Source organism: Protomyctophum parallelum, assembly GCF_964188405.1.
Source record: "Protomyctophum parallelum genome assembly, chromosome: 16".
Taxonomy (NCBI): domain Eukaryota; kingdom Metazoa; phylum Chordata; class Actinopteri; order Myctophiformes; family Myctophidae; genus Protomyctophum; species Protomyctophum parallelum.
The window spans coordinates 49,246,993-49,264,522 of NC_139711.1; the positions used below are offsets into that span (position 1 = coordinate 49,246,993).

The 17,530-nt window shown below is 43.4% G+C and overlaps 1 protein-coding gene across 1 annotated transcript in view; it reads right to left on the reverse strand.

The window, feature by feature from the left end:
• The window catches only part of tmco6 (transmembrane and coiled-coil domains 6), a 36,071-nt gene that overhangs the window by 15,316 nt on the left and 3,225 nt on the right, over positions 1–17,530 (reverse strand). The window contains exons 4-9 of the mRNA XM_083785554.1: positions 13,904–14,078; positions 13,167–13,271; positions 11,617–11,708; positions 10,782–10,901; positions 10,014–10,122; positions 1,829–2,057 (exon numbers count right to left, since the gene is read on the reverse strand). Of these exons, the coding sequence (XP_083641680.1) occupies positions 1,829–2,057; positions 10,014–10,122; positions 10,782–10,901; positions 11,617–11,708; positions 13,167–13,271; positions 13,904–14,078 (830 nt within the window). The remainder of the gene's footprint in view (positions 1–1,828; positions 2,058–10,013; positions 10,123–10,781; positions 10,902–11,616; positions 11,709–13,166; positions 13,272–13,903; positions 14,079–17,530) is intronic.

The window sequence follows — 17,530 nt, forward strand, 5'->3', positions numbered from 1 at the left end:
CCAGGTGGTGTAGGTGCAGGGGGGCGGCCTTAGGAATCTGGAGGCCCGTTTCAAGACCAAATATGAGGCCCCCAAATACCTACTGTATGTAGGGATGTCAGTAACGGATAGTTTCCCAACCGGTTACCCGTTAGGATTAACGAACGGGTAACCGGTTGATTAACGGATAGTGGTTGATTTTTTTCTTTTTTTAATAGGCTACCCCAAATGTAATATGCATGTATAGCAGGCTACATAATTAAAGTTGGTAGACGAATGGCATACATTTATTTATGCTCCTTTTATAAAAGACAAACAAAAAAGCAACATTTAACAATATAAATAAATTGTTGTAGGCTTCTGGCTTAATCATCAATAAACAACGCATCGCATCTGCATGATGCATGCATCTGCGCGTCTACAGTACAGAGGTCCGCCGGTTCTAGTCCAACAAAACATAAATAAATCCAGTCCAGATCCGAGCAACCTATACCTATAAAGCCACTGGACGCATGGGCTAAGCCTTTTTTTATTATTAAGGAAGATCAGCATGCATGTCACCGTGTTCCGTTTGTTGACTTTTCGCTGACGAGAAAACCCTCAAACATCGATAGCACATGGCTAACTTTTGATAGCCGTAAACCGTGCCAGTGTGGAGACGGATAGGAGGAGAAGGAGGAGGAAGCGGCAGCGGCGGCTGTAAACGTTTCTCCCTCCAGGCCAAATGGCCAATAATGGATTTAATAATGTAGGTCTCTGCATTGATACGGTCGACATGTGTTCATCTCGTCTCGCTGTCACTCGCTTACATTTTGACTACCGCAAAGCTACCGTTGTAACTTGTAGCCAACTAGCCATTGAAGTACAACAGAGAACGGGGACATTGAGGGGGCAGAAAACAGAGCCCGAGCGCTGTTCATGCAGCCTGGAGTGCGACAAGCTGGGCGGCGCAAATAGCAATTTTAGGCATGTGTGCAACATGACAACTGTTTTAAAGTATTGTACAGTGACAACTACAGTCTCTGTAATGTTTATGTTGTACTATTACTAAAAACTATCTAAAATAAAGGGATTTAAGATCAGAACACGCATTTATTATTATGCAAATTAACCGTTAAAGCTGATAAAAATATCCGGATGTTTCTTAACGGTCGGTTAACCGGTTAACCCCTGACATCCCTAACTGTATGACATCATTATTTTGTTGATACAGCCGTGTATTGATACGAATAGTTTGACTGTTCAATATCACACGCAGCCATTACTATCGACAACGCCTCTCCTCATCCTGTCGTCCCTTCACAAATTAAAGTGACTCCCCTTTACCTCCCAATGCTGCACATTTTACCCAGGTGCCAATTCTCCCATTATAAAGAAAGAAAGAATTTTGTAATTATATTATGCATGTAATGTGCATGTCATCACCTGTACACCAGATTAGAGGAACTTTCAAAATATGGATGACATTCTTTTTTAGACGTTTTTGGCTACTAGTAAACAGACAGGAAATAGGTGTAACTTAATCAGACCAGTGTGTGTCCAGTGGAAACCTCGTATGAATCTGATCTCAGGTCAGAATGGGTTAACATTGTGGGAGAGAGCAAGGCAGTGAGTGAGCGAGAGAGAGAGAGAGAGGGCCAAGAGTGGTTGACTGACGCCTGACGTTCAGTTGGAGCTTGGAGAGCCACCTGAGGGTGGAGGCCCCCCCTGAGGGTGGAGCCCCCCCCCCCTGAGGGTGGAGCCCCCCCTGAGGGTGGAGCCCCCCCCCCCTGAGGGTGGAGGCCCCCCTGAGGGTGGAGCCCCCCCCCCTGGTGAAACACAGCCCATGTGTAGTAGGTGTAAAACTCACCCGTCAGGTTGTTTAGGACCCAGAGGCTCTCTCTGGCCAGGGCGGGCCGGCCGGGCAGGAAGGCCTGAGCAAACGCACACAGAGCGGCCACCAGACGCACCGCCACGCCCAGATGCATGCTGGGAGGAGGAGGAGCCCCCCCCTCCCCCTCCCCCTCCCCCCCGGGGGTCAGGGTCGGGGGGCCACAGCACAGCAGGTTCCCCACACAGCGCAGCAGGGGCCACAGCAACTGGAGAGGAAACAGGAAACAGGTCGTCTCCTCAGAAACCTTCCCAACGAGTTGCAAATCTTTGAATAATATATATTCTTTCAGAGCGAACGTTTTAACTCAAATCTTTGAATAATATATATTCTTTCATAGCGAACGTTTTAACTCAAATCTTTGAATAATATATATTCTTTCAGAGCGAACGTTTTAACTCAAATCTTTGAATAATATATATTCTTTCATAGCGAACGTTTTAACTCAAATCTTTGAATAATATATATTCTTTCATAGCGAACGTTTTAACTCAAATCTTTGAATAATATATATTCTTTCATAGCGAACGTTTTAACTCAAATCTTTGAATAATATATATTCTTTCATAGCGAACGTTTTAACTCAAATCTTTGAATAATATATATTCTTTCATAGCGAACGTTTTAACTCAAATCTTTGAATAATATATATTCTTTCAGAGCGAACGTTTTAACTCAAATCTTTGAATAATATATATTCTTTCATAGCGAACGTTTTAACTCAAATCTTTGAATAATATATATTCTTTCAGAGCGAACGTTTTAACTCAAATCTTTGAATAATATATATTATTTCAGAGCGAACATTTTAACTCAAATCTTTGAATAATATATATTCTTTCATAGCGAACGTTTTAACTCAAATCTTTGAATAATATATATTCTTTCATAGCGAACGTTTTAACTCAAATCTTTGAATAATATATATTCTTTCATAGCGAACGTTTTAACTCAAATCTTTGAATAATATATATTCTTTCAGAGCGAACGTTTTAACTCAAATCTTTGAATAATATATATTCTTTCATAGCGAACGTTTTAACTCAAATCTTTGAATAATATATATTCTTTCAGAGCGAACGTTTTAACTCAAATCTTTGAATAATATATATTATTTCAGAGCGAACATTTTAACTCAAATCTTTGAATAATATATATTCTTTCATAGCGAACGTTTTAACTCAAATCTTTGAATAATATATATTCTTTCATAGCGAACGTTTTAACTCAAATCTTTGAATAATATATATTCTTTCATAGCGAACGTTTTAACTCAAATCTTTGAATAATATATATTCTTTCATAGCGAACGTTTTAACTCAAATCTTTGAATAATATATATTCTTTCAGAGCGAACGTTTTAACTCAAATCTTTGAATAATATATATTATTTCAGAGCGAACATTTTAACTCAAATCTTTGAATAATATATATTCTTTCATAGCGAACGTTTTAACTCAAATCTTTGAATAATATATATTCTTTCATAGCGAACGTTTTAACTCAAATCTTTGAATAATATATATTCTTTCATAGCGAACGTTTTAACTCAAATCTTTGAATAATATATATTCTTTCAGAGCGAACGTTTTAACTCAAATCTTTGAATAATATATATTCTTTCATAGCGAACGTTTTAACTCAAATCTTTGAATAATATATATTCTTTCAGAGCGAACGTTTTAACTCAAATCTTTGAATAATATATATTATTTCAGAGCGAACATTTTAACTCAAATCTTTGAATAATATATATTCTTTCATAGCGAACGTTTTAACTCAAATCTTTGAATAATATATATTCTTTCATAGCGAACGTTTTAACTCAAATCTTTGAATAATATATATTCTTTCATAGCGAACGTTTTAACTCAAATCTTTGAATAATATATATTCTTTCAGAGCGAACGTTTTAACTCAAATCTTTGAATATATATATAAAGAATGCGTTCATCAGACCAGTGTGTGTCCAGTGGAAACCTCGTATGAATCTGATCTCAGGTCAGAATGGGTTAAGCTTCATTTTTTATAGTGTTCCAGTTCCAATTTTGTCTGCTCATTTATTTCATCACTTAAATAAAATGTAGAAATGAAACAAAATGCATTTTCTGTTTAAATAAAATGGAGACTCCTGTTACTGAACAAACCCTCTATGGCAATGAGCACAATCACAATATAGAGCTTTTAACCAAAGAAAATCACTTACCCTACCTTTAACCCATTCTGACCTGAGATCAGATTCATACGAGGTTTCCACTGGACACACACTGGTCTGATTAACCCATTCTGACCTGAGATCAGATTCATACGAGGTTTCCACTGGACACACACTGGTCTGATTAACCCATTCTGACCTGAGATCAGATTCATACGAGGTTTCCACTGGACACACACTGGTCTCATTAACCCATTCTGACCTGAGATCAGATTCATACGAGGTTTCCACTGGACACACACTGGTCTGATTAACCCATTCTGACCTGAGATCAGATTCATACGAGGTTTCCACTGGACACACACTGGTCTGATTTAACGTATTCTGACCTGAGATCAGATTCATACGAGGTTTCCACTGGACACACACTGGTCTAATTAAGTGAATTCTATTAAAATGTGTAATTATTAAATAAAATTCGAAATCATGTACAATGGCTTTTAATTGTCAAGTATTTAGATACTCTTGTCTATGTTAACCCATTCTGAACGGGCACCCATTTTGGTGTTGGCATCATGTTATGCTTTAGCTATTGAAAAATAGCAGATCTACAAGCTCGTATCGCGCCACCGAGTGGCGCGATACGAGCTTGTAGGTCTGCTATTTTTTTTTAAATCGAAGAACGACTGACATTTTTAGAATCTGATCTCAGGTCAGAATGGGTTCATCAGACCAGTGTGTGTCCGGCGGAAAACCTCGTATGAATCTGATCTCAGGTCAGAATGGGTTAAACATTCATTCATTTAGTAGCCTAAATAAAACCAAATTTCTGTGCATGATTTAAATTTATATATAATAATTTAATAATGATTGAATGCAATTAAATTACAATTATCAGCTTATTTATTTAAGTGCACATATAAAATAAAAATAAAATGTAAGGTTTCTATTCCATTAATGAATTCATTGGACAGTGTTGCCAGATAGCTCGAGAAATACGCAGTCAGGGCTATGAAAACAAGACCAAAACAATCGACTAATATACCACGTTAAAAAAGGAGAAATAACCAATCTACAAGCTCACAATGACTCTTTACAATTTACAATGTAGGCATTTAGCAGACGCTCTTAATCCAGAGCGACTTACATTAAGCAGGAACAAAAAGCATGGGAATACATCACATAAATGGTACCCAATGGTAGTGAAGTTTAAGACGACGAAAGAATGAGCTGACCCAGGGGGTGCCGAGAGGGGCTAGGGAGAGCTCGCTTTAAACGCTCTGGACCAGAGCTAAACGTTACCGAAAAATATTTAGCAACGTTTCATAACATTACGGGCACATTTTAAGAAGTTTGTACTTAATCTTGTACTTAATTATTAATCTCACGTATCCCATTTACCTCTGCAATCAGTGAGTGCTGTGTGACACGGTGGATGCAGGCGGTTTTTCACGACTCGGACTGCCTTACTTCAGAGTTCAGACAGCGTACAGACTGCCTTACTTCAGAGTTCAGACAGCGTACAGACTGCCTTACTTCAGAGTTCAGACAGCGTACAGACTGCCTTACTTCAGAGTTCAGACAGCGTACAGACTGCCTTACTTCAGAGTTCAGACTCAGCGTACAGACTGCCTTACTTCAGAGTTCAGACTCAGCGTACAGACTGCCTTACTTCAGAGTTCAGACAGCGTACAGACTGCCTTACTTCAGAGTTCAGACAGTGTTCAGACTGCCTTACTTCAGAGTTCAGACAGCGTACAGACTGCCTTACTTCAGAGTTCAGACAGTGTTCAGACTGCCTTACTTCAGAGTTCAGACAGTGTTCAGACTGCCTTACTTCAGAGTTCAGACAGCGTACAGACTGCCTTACTTCAGAGTTCAGACAGCGTACAGACTGCCTTACTTCAGAGTTCAGACAGCGTACAGACTGCCTTACTTCAGAGTTCAGACAGCGTACAGACTGCCTTACTTCAGAGTTCAGACAGCGTACAGACTGCCTTACTTCAGAGTTCAGACAGTGTTCAGACTGCCTTACTTCAGAGTTCAGACAGCGTACAGACTGCCTTACTTCAGAGTTCAGACAGCGTACAGACTGCCTTACTTCAGAGTTCAGACTCAGTGTTCAGACTGCCTTACTTCAGAGTTCAGACAGCGTACAGACTGCCTTACTTCAGAGTTCAGACAGCGTACAGACTGCCTTACTTCAGAGTTCAGACAGTGTACAGACTGCCTTACTTCAGAGTTCAGACAGTGTTCAGACTGCCTTACTTCAGAGTTCAGACAGTGTTCAGACTGCCTTACTTCAGAGTTCAGACAGCGTACAGACTGCCTTACTTCAGAGTTCAGACAGCGTACAGACTGCCTTACTTCAGAGTTCAGACTCAGTGTTCAGACTGCCTTACTTCAGAGTTCAGACAGCGTACAGACTGCCTTACTTCAGAGTTCAGACAGCGTACAGACTGCCTTACTTCAGAGTTCAGACAGCGTACAGACTGCCTTACTTCAGAGTTCAGACAGCGTACAGACTGCCTTACTTCAGAGTTCAGACAGCGTACAGACTGCCTTACTTCAGAGTTCAGACAGTGTTCAGACTGCCTTACTTCAGAGTTCAGACAGCGTACAGACTGCCTTACTTCAGAGTTCAGACAGTGTTCAGACTGCCTTACTTCAGAGTTCAGACAGCGTACAGACTGCCTTACTTCAGAGTTCAGACAGTGTACAGACTGCCTTACTTCAGAGTTCAGACAGCGTACAGACTGCCTTACTTCAGAGTTCAGACAGTGTTCAGACTGCCTTACTTCAGAGTTCAGACAGTGTACAGACTGCCTTACTTCAGAGTTCAGACAGCGTACAGACTGCCTTACTTCAGAGTTCAGACAGTGTTCAGACTGCCTTACTTCAGAGTTCAGACAGCGTACAGACTGCCTTACTTCAGAGTTCAGACAGCGTACAGACTGCCTTACTTCAGAGTTCAGACAGTGTTCAGACTGCCTTACTTCAGAGTTCAGACAGTGTACAGACTGCCTTACTTCAGAGTTCAGACAGTGTTCAGACTGCCTTACTTCAGAGTTCAGACAGTGTACAGACTGCCTTACTTCAGAGTTCAGACAGCGTACAGACTGCCTTACTTCAGAGTTCAGACAGTGTTCAGACTGCCTTACTTCAGAGTTCAGACAGCGTACAGACTGCCTTACTTCAGAGTTCAGACAGCGTACAGACTGCCTTACTTCAGAGTTCAGACAGCGTACAGACTGCCTTACTTCAGAGTTCAGACAGCGTTCAGACTGCCTTACTTCAGAGTTCAGACAGTGTACAGACTGCCTTACTTCAGAGTTCAGACAGTGTTCAGACTGCCTTACTTCAGAGTTCAGACAGCGTACAGACTGCCTTACTTCAGAGTTCAGACAGCGTACAGACTGCCTTACTTCAGAGTTCAGACAGCGTACAGACTGCCTTACTTCAGAGTTCAGACAGCGTACAGACTGCCTTACTTCAGAGTTCAGACAGCGTACAGACTGCCTTACTTCAGAGTTCAGACAGCGTACAGACTGCCTTACTTCAGAGTTCAGACAGTGTACAGACTGCCTTACTTCAGAGTTCAGACAGTGTACAGACTGCCTTACTTCAGAGTTCAGACAGCGTACAGACTGCCTTACTTCAGAGTTCAGACAGCGTACAGACTGCCTTACTTCAGAGTTCAGACAGTGTTCAGACTGCCTTACTTCAGAGTTCAGACAGCGTACAGACTGCCTTACTTCAGAGTTCAGACAGCGTACAGACTGCCTTACTTCAGAGTTCAGACAGCGTACAGACTGCCTTACTTCAGAGTTCAGACAGTGTTCAGACTGCCTTACTTCAGAGTTCAGACAGCGTACAGACTGCCTTACTTCAGAGTTCAGACAGCGTACAGACTGCCTTATTTCAGAGTTCAGACAGCAGCGTACAGACTGCCTTACTTCAGAGTTCAGACAGCGTACAGACTGCCTTACTTCAGAGTTCAGACAGCGTACAGACTGCCTTACTTCAGAGTTCAGACTCAGTGTTCAGACTGCGGTTAGGTTTAGGTGTCTGCCCCGGGGGAGGTTAGGGTTAGGGTGAGGGTTTGAGGTAGGTTGTCGTTCGGACCATTGCTCTATGCTAATCTAATGCTCTAATGCTCAATCAAAGTACTGCACTCGCTGAGATGAGCTGCTGTGTCGCAGGCAGCTGCATTCCATTTGAGTTGATGCAGGGAGGTGGGGAGGGGAGACGAGAGGCAGGCAGGCAGGCAGGCGCTCTTTCACCAACACTCAGCCTATATTAACTTGAGTTTAATTGTTATACCGCGCCCAATTCCTGAAATTGCGTAGTTGTCATTGGGAATTTCGTACGTGCGTACTGAGACCTAGAATTGCGTAGTTTGTACGCAAAAAGGCGTACAGGTTGGCAGGTCTGTACATATATGTTTGGGGTTATGTTTGAGCATAAGTGACAGAATCATGATTTAGAAAACATGGGTTTCTTCTACAGATTGAAGGCTTGTTTTGCTTGTTCAGCTCGTAAAAAAACTGGTCATTGGTCTCTTTTATGTCCCATTTAGATTATGGTATTACTATTTATAGGTTTGCCTGCTCCTCAACCTTGACCAAATTGGATCCCCGGCCTGTACCATGCTGCACTGAGATTCATAACAAATGCACCTTTCAGAACGCATCACTGCACGTTGTATGCTGCAGTCGGTTGGGTTCTCATTGGCAGCTCGCAGGCTTCAGCATGGGCATATTTTCGTCTTATTTTTGTCTTACATTTCATCTGGTCCAAAACGGCCTAAACCTCAGGTCAAATGCCTGGCTGCGGTGTGTAGTGTGTAGTGTGTAGTAAAAGCATTCAAATCCGAGGGGGGGAAAAAATGTCTGGCCTTCTTTGGCCCTTGGTCGTGGAATGATCTACAGTCCAGACTAAAATTGGCTTTGAAAGTTCCCTTGAGAAGTTTCAAAAGGATCATCTTATGATGTACAGTCCAACACATGTTTGGATATGTACGTTCGCCTATGTTCATGTCTATATATTTATTATATCGGCTCAGATCGTTCTTTACCTACAGAGAAATGTCTATTTGTATGTCTCTAAATGTTTGTATGTCTTTAAATGTTTTGATGAATTGAACAATGTGGACCCTGTTGTAAACAAGTGTAATGCTTAATTGGGTCGTCCACTCACAGTTGACAGTCTTTGTATTGAGTTTGTGCTTAAAATGTACTGTAAATTCTACTAACTGTTAATAAAGATTTCAATCAATCAATCAAATTGTGTATATGGTGTATTTTGCCCTGCTACTAAAAAAAGTAGGACAGGTGACTTGTTGTATTTATGCATTTATGCATAGGTACTTTAAGGTGTATTATGGATGTTGTATTTATGCATATAGGTACTTTAACCCATTCTGACCTGGGATCAGATTCATACGAGGTTTCCGCCGGACACACACTGGTCTGATTAACCCATTCTGACCTGAGATCAGATTTTAAAAAATGTCAGTCGTTCTTCGATTGTTCAAAAATAGCAGACCTACAAGCTCGTATCGCGCCACTCGGTGGCGCGCTACGAGCTTGTAGATCTGCTATTTTTAAATAGCTAAAGCATAACATGATGCTGACACCAAAATGGGTGCCCGGTCAGAATGGGTTAAGGTGTATTATGGATGTTGTATTTATGCATATAGGTACTTTAAGGTGTATTATGGATGTTGTATTTATGCATATAGGTACTTTAAGGTGTATTATGGATGTTGTATTTGCTGGTTCAAAATGTAACATTGATGATGTGGTATTGAAGTGTAATTTTTTATTTCTGCCTCTTGGCCAGTTCCCACTTGCAAAAGAGACGCAGTCTCAATGTGATTTTACTGGTTAAATAAAGGTTAAATAAAATAAGAAATCTTTTCAAAAGGGGGTCCACGGGGCTAATGAGTGTCCATGTGGGGGTCCTTGAACCATGAATAACAACACAAATGAACAGAGACAGACTCACCAGTTCCACTCCTTCCTCAGCGTTCCCTGCAGCGACAGCACCCCCTAGTGTCCCCAGGAGGGAACTGCACCGAGCCAGAGCCTGTAGAGGCAGGAGCCTGGCGTGGTCACTGCAGGACAGAGAGACGAGCACCGATAAACGGATTAACAGGACAGAGAGACGAGCACCGATAAACGGATTAACAGGACAGAGAGACGATCACAGATAAACAGGACAGAGAGACGATCACAGATTAACAGGACAGAGAGACGAGCACCGATAAACAGATTAACAGGACAGAGAGACGAGCACCGATAAACAGATTAACAGGACAGAGAGACGAGCACAGATAAACGGATTAACAGGACAGAGAAACGAGCACAGATAAACGGATTAACAGGACAGAGACGAGCACAGATAAACGGATTAACAGGACAGAGAGACGATCACAGATAAACGGATTAACAGGACAGAGACGATCACAGATAAACAGATTAACAGGACAGAGACGAGCACAGATAAACGGATTAACAGGACAGAGACGAGCACAGATAAACGGATTAACAGGACAGAGAGACGATCACAGATAAACGGATTAACAGGACAGAGACGATCACAGATAAACAGATTAACAGGACAGAGACGAGCACAGATAAACAGATTAACAGGACAGAGAGACGAGCACAGATAAAACAGATTAACAGGACAGAGAGACGAGCACAGATAAACAGATTAACAGGACAGAGAGACGAGCACAGATAAAACAGATTAACAGGACAGAGAGGTCACCTGGAGGTCAGGTAGTGCAGACACCAGGCAGCCTCGATGGCGGGGGCGTGGCCAAACTGGGGGTCGGAGGTCGTCAGCACAGAGAGCAGCTGTTCTGGTAGACCAGAGGCTAGGACCGCCCTGCACGCACACACACACACGCACACACACACACACAGGCACGCACACACACACACGCACACACACACACACACACACACACACACACACACACACACACACACGCACACACACACACACACACACACACACACACACACACACAGGCACGCACGCACAGGCACACACACACACACACACACACACACACACACACACACACACACACACACACACACAGGCACGCACGCACATACATAGATATAAGGTTTTACATGATAAGAACCATTTATATACAGTAACTAGAACTGTCGAGTGCATACTTGCTTGTTGCACACTAGTAGGCCATAAATGGCCTGCTAGTGTGCAAGCAGAGCGCGCAACCTGTCAAATCTCAGTAATGACTAATTGTGCCTGATCATTATCATTAGCATTATCTTTAGTCCTCCTACACTATCACACTGATCATTATCAGGAGCATTACCTTTAATCCTCCCCACACTAAAACATATCGTCATTACGTCACCATCGAAAACCAATTACACTCTGGCATTGGGTCCTTTAATCCACATCTTTATTACGTCATCATTGAGAGCTAGTTGTACAGATGTATGTAATCTGGCACCACTGCCGTACCAGGCACAGTTTGCTGGGACGGTGCGTACGAGTCCCAGGCGAAACTAGTACTTGTGCGCTCTGCTTGGTGTGAAATGAAGTGTTTGTATTCCCTACTCACGGTATGATGGTCTCGGCTGCCTCTGAGCTCTGGAGGAGTTGAAACAGAGTGAATCCTACTGACTCTGACACCGCCATATTACCTCTATGGACCTGAACACATTATTATTATCATCATTATTATCACTGCTTCTACCACAGAGAGGTTACCTCTATGGACCTGAACACATTATTATTATCATCATTATTATTATCATCATCATCATCATTATTATTATTATTATCATCACTGCTTCTACCACAGAGAAGTTACCTCTATGGACCTGAACACATTATTATTATAATCATTATTATCACTGCTTCTACCACAGAGAGGTTAGCTCTATGGATCTGAAAACATTACATTATTAATATTACTGTTTCTACCACCACTAGGCTAATATGTAAGGGATAATGTCTGGCTAGGTGGTCGTTGTAGGGAGATAATTCACCTCCTTTATGTAAGGGATAATGTCTGGCTATAGGTGGTCGTTGTAGGGAGATAATTCACCTCCTTTATGTAAGGGATAATGTCTGGCTAGCTGGTCGTTGTAGGGAGATAATTCACCTCCTTTATGTAAGGGATAATGTCTGGCTATAGGTGGTCGTTGTAGGGAGATAATTCACCTCCTTTATGTAAGGGATAATGTCTGGCTATAGGTGGTCGTTGTAGGGATATAATTCACCTCCTTTATGTAAGGGATAATGTCTGGCTAGGTGGTCGTTGTAGGGAGATAATTCACCTCCTTTATGTAAGGGATAATGTCTGGCTATAGGTGGTCGTTGTAGGGAGATAATTCACCTCCTTTATGTAAGGGATAATGTCTGGCTATAGGTGGTCGTTGTAGGGATATAATTCACCTCCTTTATGTAAGGGATAATGTCTGGCTATAGGTGGTCGTTGTAGGGATATAATTCACCTCCTTTATGTAAGGGATAATGTCTGGCTAGGTGGTCGTTGTAGGGAGATAATTCACCTCCTTTATGTAAGGGATAATGTCTGGCTAGGTGGTCGTTGTAGGGAGATAATTCACCTCCTTTATGTAAGGGATAATGTCTGGCTATAGGTGGTCGTTGTAGGGAGATAATTCACCTCCTTTATGTAAGGGATAATGTCTGGCTATAGGTGGTCGTTGTAGGGAGATAATTCACCTCCTTTATGTAAGCGATAATGTCTGGCTAGCTGGTCGTTGTGTTCTTAGCTTGCTTATGATTCTAGATGACTATTTCTATGTATGATGTGTGATGTATCACCATGTATTGTTCTAGCTTACTGTAAATCGCTCTGGATTAAGAGCCTCTGATAAATTACTACATTGTAAATTGTAGTGTAGACAGTTAAACTGACCAGTCTCAGTGTAAACAGTGTAAACAGAATCAGACTGACCTGGAGACAGTTGAACTGACCAGTCTCAGTAAACAGTGTAAACAGAATCAGACTGACCTGGAGACAGTTGAACTGACCAGTCTCAGTAAACAGTGTAATGTGTAAACAGAATCAGACTGACCTGGAGACAGTTGAACTGACCAGTCTCAGTAAACAGTGTAATGTGTAAACAGAATCAGACTGACCTGGAGACAGTTGTCCAGAGCAGGGATCAGACCCTGAGCCAAGAGTTTGTCTCTGACCTCCTGACTGTCTGGAACCATGTTCCCTAGGACGTACACACACACCTCCTACACACACCCCCATGCACGCACACACACACACACACACACACACACACACACACACACACACACACACACACACACACACACACACACACACACACACACACGCGCACGCACACACACACACACACCCACACACACACACACACACACACACACACAAACACACACACGCACGCACAAAGGCAGACATGTTTGTAGAATCATTCCATTATGCAAAAAGAAATGTTATACCTCACTTTACTGGTTTATTTGGACGGGATTATATTTATATAATATATTAATGAAGACTTTTAGGATTTAGCAGAGATGCTAATTTCCATCCGTAGTGCCCTGACATTAAACAATACCAGCATAATACATAATAATACACTATAATAACTAATAACACTAAACAATACATAACATAACAGGACATGAGAGGGCAGCATACAGAAACATGATGCATTTCAAACAGAGAAAATAAGAAAAAAAGATTAAAACTATTGTTAGGATAGGACTGAGAGTCACACACACGCACACACACACACGCACATGCACACACACACACACACACACACACACACACACACACACACACACACACACACACACACACACACACACACACACACACACACACACACAGTACTGACGGTGAAGGCAGGGCTCTGTCCGGACAGATAGGTGATGAGGTACGGTGCAGCAGGTGAACAGTAGGGGGCAGCGTTGCTCTGGGACAGGCGGTGGAGACAGCGACACGCATGCAGGCGGTTCTGAGCCATGTGACCTGACAGGTGCCTTATAAGGACATGGATGCTGTTCTCCTGTCTGCGCATGAACGCACGCACACACGCACGCACGCACGCACGCACGCACACAGACAGAGACACACACACACACACACAGACAGACACACACACACACAGAAAAAGCATTATTGGCAACATACTATCTCCCCATAAGTCGCTCTGGATTAAGAGCGTCTGCTAAATGCCTAAATTGTAAATTGTAAATTGTACTCTCTCCCCATGCCTTCGGCCTGGTGGAGACAATAAAACATACTCTCTCTCCATGCCTTCATGGTGGAGACAATAAAACATACTCTCTCCCCATGCCTTCAGCCTGGTGGAGACAATAAAACATACTCTCTCTCCATGCCTTCATGGTGGAGACAATAAAACATACTCTCTCCCCATGCCTTCAGCCTGGTGGAGACAATAAAACATACTCTCTCCCCATGCCTTCAGCCTGGTGGAGACAATAAAACATACTCTCTCCCCATGCCTTCAGCCTGGTGGAGACAATAAAACATACTCTCTCCCCATGCCTTCGGCCTGGTGGAGACAATAAAACATACTCTCTCCCCATGCCTTCGGCCTGGTGGAGACAATAAAACATACTCTCTCCCCATGCCTTCGGCCTGGTGGAGACAATAAAACATACTCTCTCCCCATGCCTTCGGCCTGGTGGAGACAATAAAACATACTCTCTCCCCATGCCTTCGGCCTGGTGGAGACAATAAAACATACTCTCTCCCCATGCCTTCAGCCTGGTGGAGACAATAAAACATACTCTCTCCCCATGCCTTCAGCCTGGTGGAGACAATAAAACATACTCTCTCCCCATGCCTTCAGCCTGGTGGAGACAATAAAACATACTCTCTCCTCATGCCTTCAGCCTGGTGGAGACAATAAAACATACTCTCTCCCCATGCCTTCAGCCTGGTGGAGACAATAAAACATACTCTCTCCCCATGCCTTCAGCCTGGTGGAGACAATAAAACATACTCTCTCCGCATGCCTTCGGCCTGGTGGAGACAATAAAGCATACTCTCTCCCCATGCCTTCAGCCTGGTGGAGACAATAAAACATACTCTCTCCCCATGCCTTCAGCCTGGTGGAGACAATAAAACATACTCTCTCCCCATGCCTTCGGCCTGGTGGAGACAATAAAACATACTCTCTCCCCATGCCTTCATGGTGGAGACAATAAAACATACTCTCTCCCCATGCCTTCGGCCTGGTGGAGACAATAAAACATACTCTCTCCCCATGCCTTCATGGTGGAGACAATAAAACATACTCTCTCCCCATGCCTTCAGCCTGGTGGAGACAATAAAGCATACTCTCTCCCCATGCCTTCAGCCTGGTGGAGACAATAAAACATACTCTCTCCCCATGCCTTCATGGTGGAGACAATAAAACATACTCTCTCCCCATGCCTTCGGCCTGGTGGAGACAATAAAACATACTCTCTCCCCATGCCTTCATGGTGGAGACAATAAAACATACTCTCTCCCCATGCCTTCATGGTGGAGACAATAAAACATACTCTCTCCCCATGCCTTCGGCCTGGTGGAGACAATAAAACATACTCTCTCCCCATGCCTTCATGGTGGAGACAATAAAACATACTCTCTCCCCATGCCTTCGGCCTGGTGGAGACAATAAAACATACTCTCTCCCCATGCCTTCGGCCTGGTGGAGACAATAAAACATACTCTCTCCCCATGCCTTCGGCCTGGTGGAGACAATAAAACATACTCTCTCCCCATGCCTTCAGCCTGGTGGAGACAATAAAACATACTCTCTCCTCATGCCTTCAGCCTGGTGGAGACAATAAAACATACTCTCTCCCCATGCCTTCGGCCTGGTGGAGACAATAAAACATACTCTCTCCCCATGCCTTCGGCCTGGTGGAGACAATAAAACATACTCTCTCCCCATGCCTTCAGCCTGGTGGAGACAATAAAACATACTCTCTCCCCATGCCTTCGGCCTGGTGGAGACAATAAAACATACTCTCTCCCCATGCCTTCGGCCTGGTGGAGACAATAAAACATACTCTCTCCCCATGCCTTCAGCCTGGTGGAGACAATAAAACATACTCTCTCCCCATGCCTTCGGCCTGGTGGAGACAATAAAACATACTCTCTCCCCATGCCTTCGGCCTGGTGGAGACAATAAAACATACTCTCTCCCCATGCCTTCAGCCTGGTGGAGACAATAAAACATACTCTCTCCCCATGCCTTCGGCCTGGTGGAGACAATAAAACATACTCTCTCCCCATGCCTTCAGCCTGGTGGAGACAATAAAACATACTCTCTCCCCATGCCTTCGGCCTGGTGGAGACAATAAAACATACTCTCTCCCCATGCCTTCATGGTGGAGACAATAAAACATACTCTCTCCCCATGCCTTCAGCCTGGTGGAGACAATAAAACATACTCTCTCCCCATGCCTTCAGCCTGGTGGAGACAATAAAACATACTCTCTCCCCATGCCTTCAGCCTGGTGGAGACAATAAAACATACTCTCTCCCCATGCCTTCATGGTGGAGACAATAAAACATACTCTCTCCCCATGCCTTCAGCCTGGTGGAGACAATAAAACATACTCTCTCCTCATGCCTTCAGCCTGGTGGAGACAATAAAACATACTCTCTCCCCATGCCTTCATGGTGGAGACAATAAAACATACTCTCTCCCCATGCCTTCGGCCTGGTGGAGACAATAAAACATACTCTCTCCCCATGCCTTCATGGTGGAGACAATAAAACATACTCTCTCCCCATGCCTTCGGCCTGGTGGAGACAATAAAACATACTCTCTCCCCATGCCTTCAGCCTGGTGGAGACAATAAAACATACTCTCTCCCCATGCCTTCGGCCTGGTGGAGACAATAAAACATACTCTCTCCCCATGCCTTCAGCCTGGTGGAGACAATAAAACATACTCTCTCCCCATGCCTTCGGCCTGGTGGAGACAATGAAACATACTCTCTCCCCATGCCTTCAGCCTGGTGGAGACAATAAAACATACTCTCTCCCCATGCCTTCGGCCTGGTGGAGACAATGAAACATACTCTCTCCCCATGCCTTCAGCCTGGTGGAGACAATAAAACATACTCTCTCCCCATGCCTTCGGCCTGGTAGAGACAATAAAACATACTCTCTCCCCATGCCTTCGGCCTGGTAGAGACAATAAAACATACTCTCTCCCCATGCCTTCATGGTGGAGACAATAAAACATACTCTCTCCCCATGCCTTCATGGTGGAGACAATAAAACATACTCTCTCCCCATGCCTTCGGCCTGGTGGAGACAATAAAACATACTCTCTCCCCATGCCTTCATGGTGGAGACAATAAAACATACTCTCTCCCCATGCCTTCAGCCTGGTGGAGACAATAAAACATACTCTCTCCCCATGCCTTCAGCCTGGTGGAGACAATAAAACATACTCTCTCCCCATGCCTTCATGGTGGAGACAATAAAACAT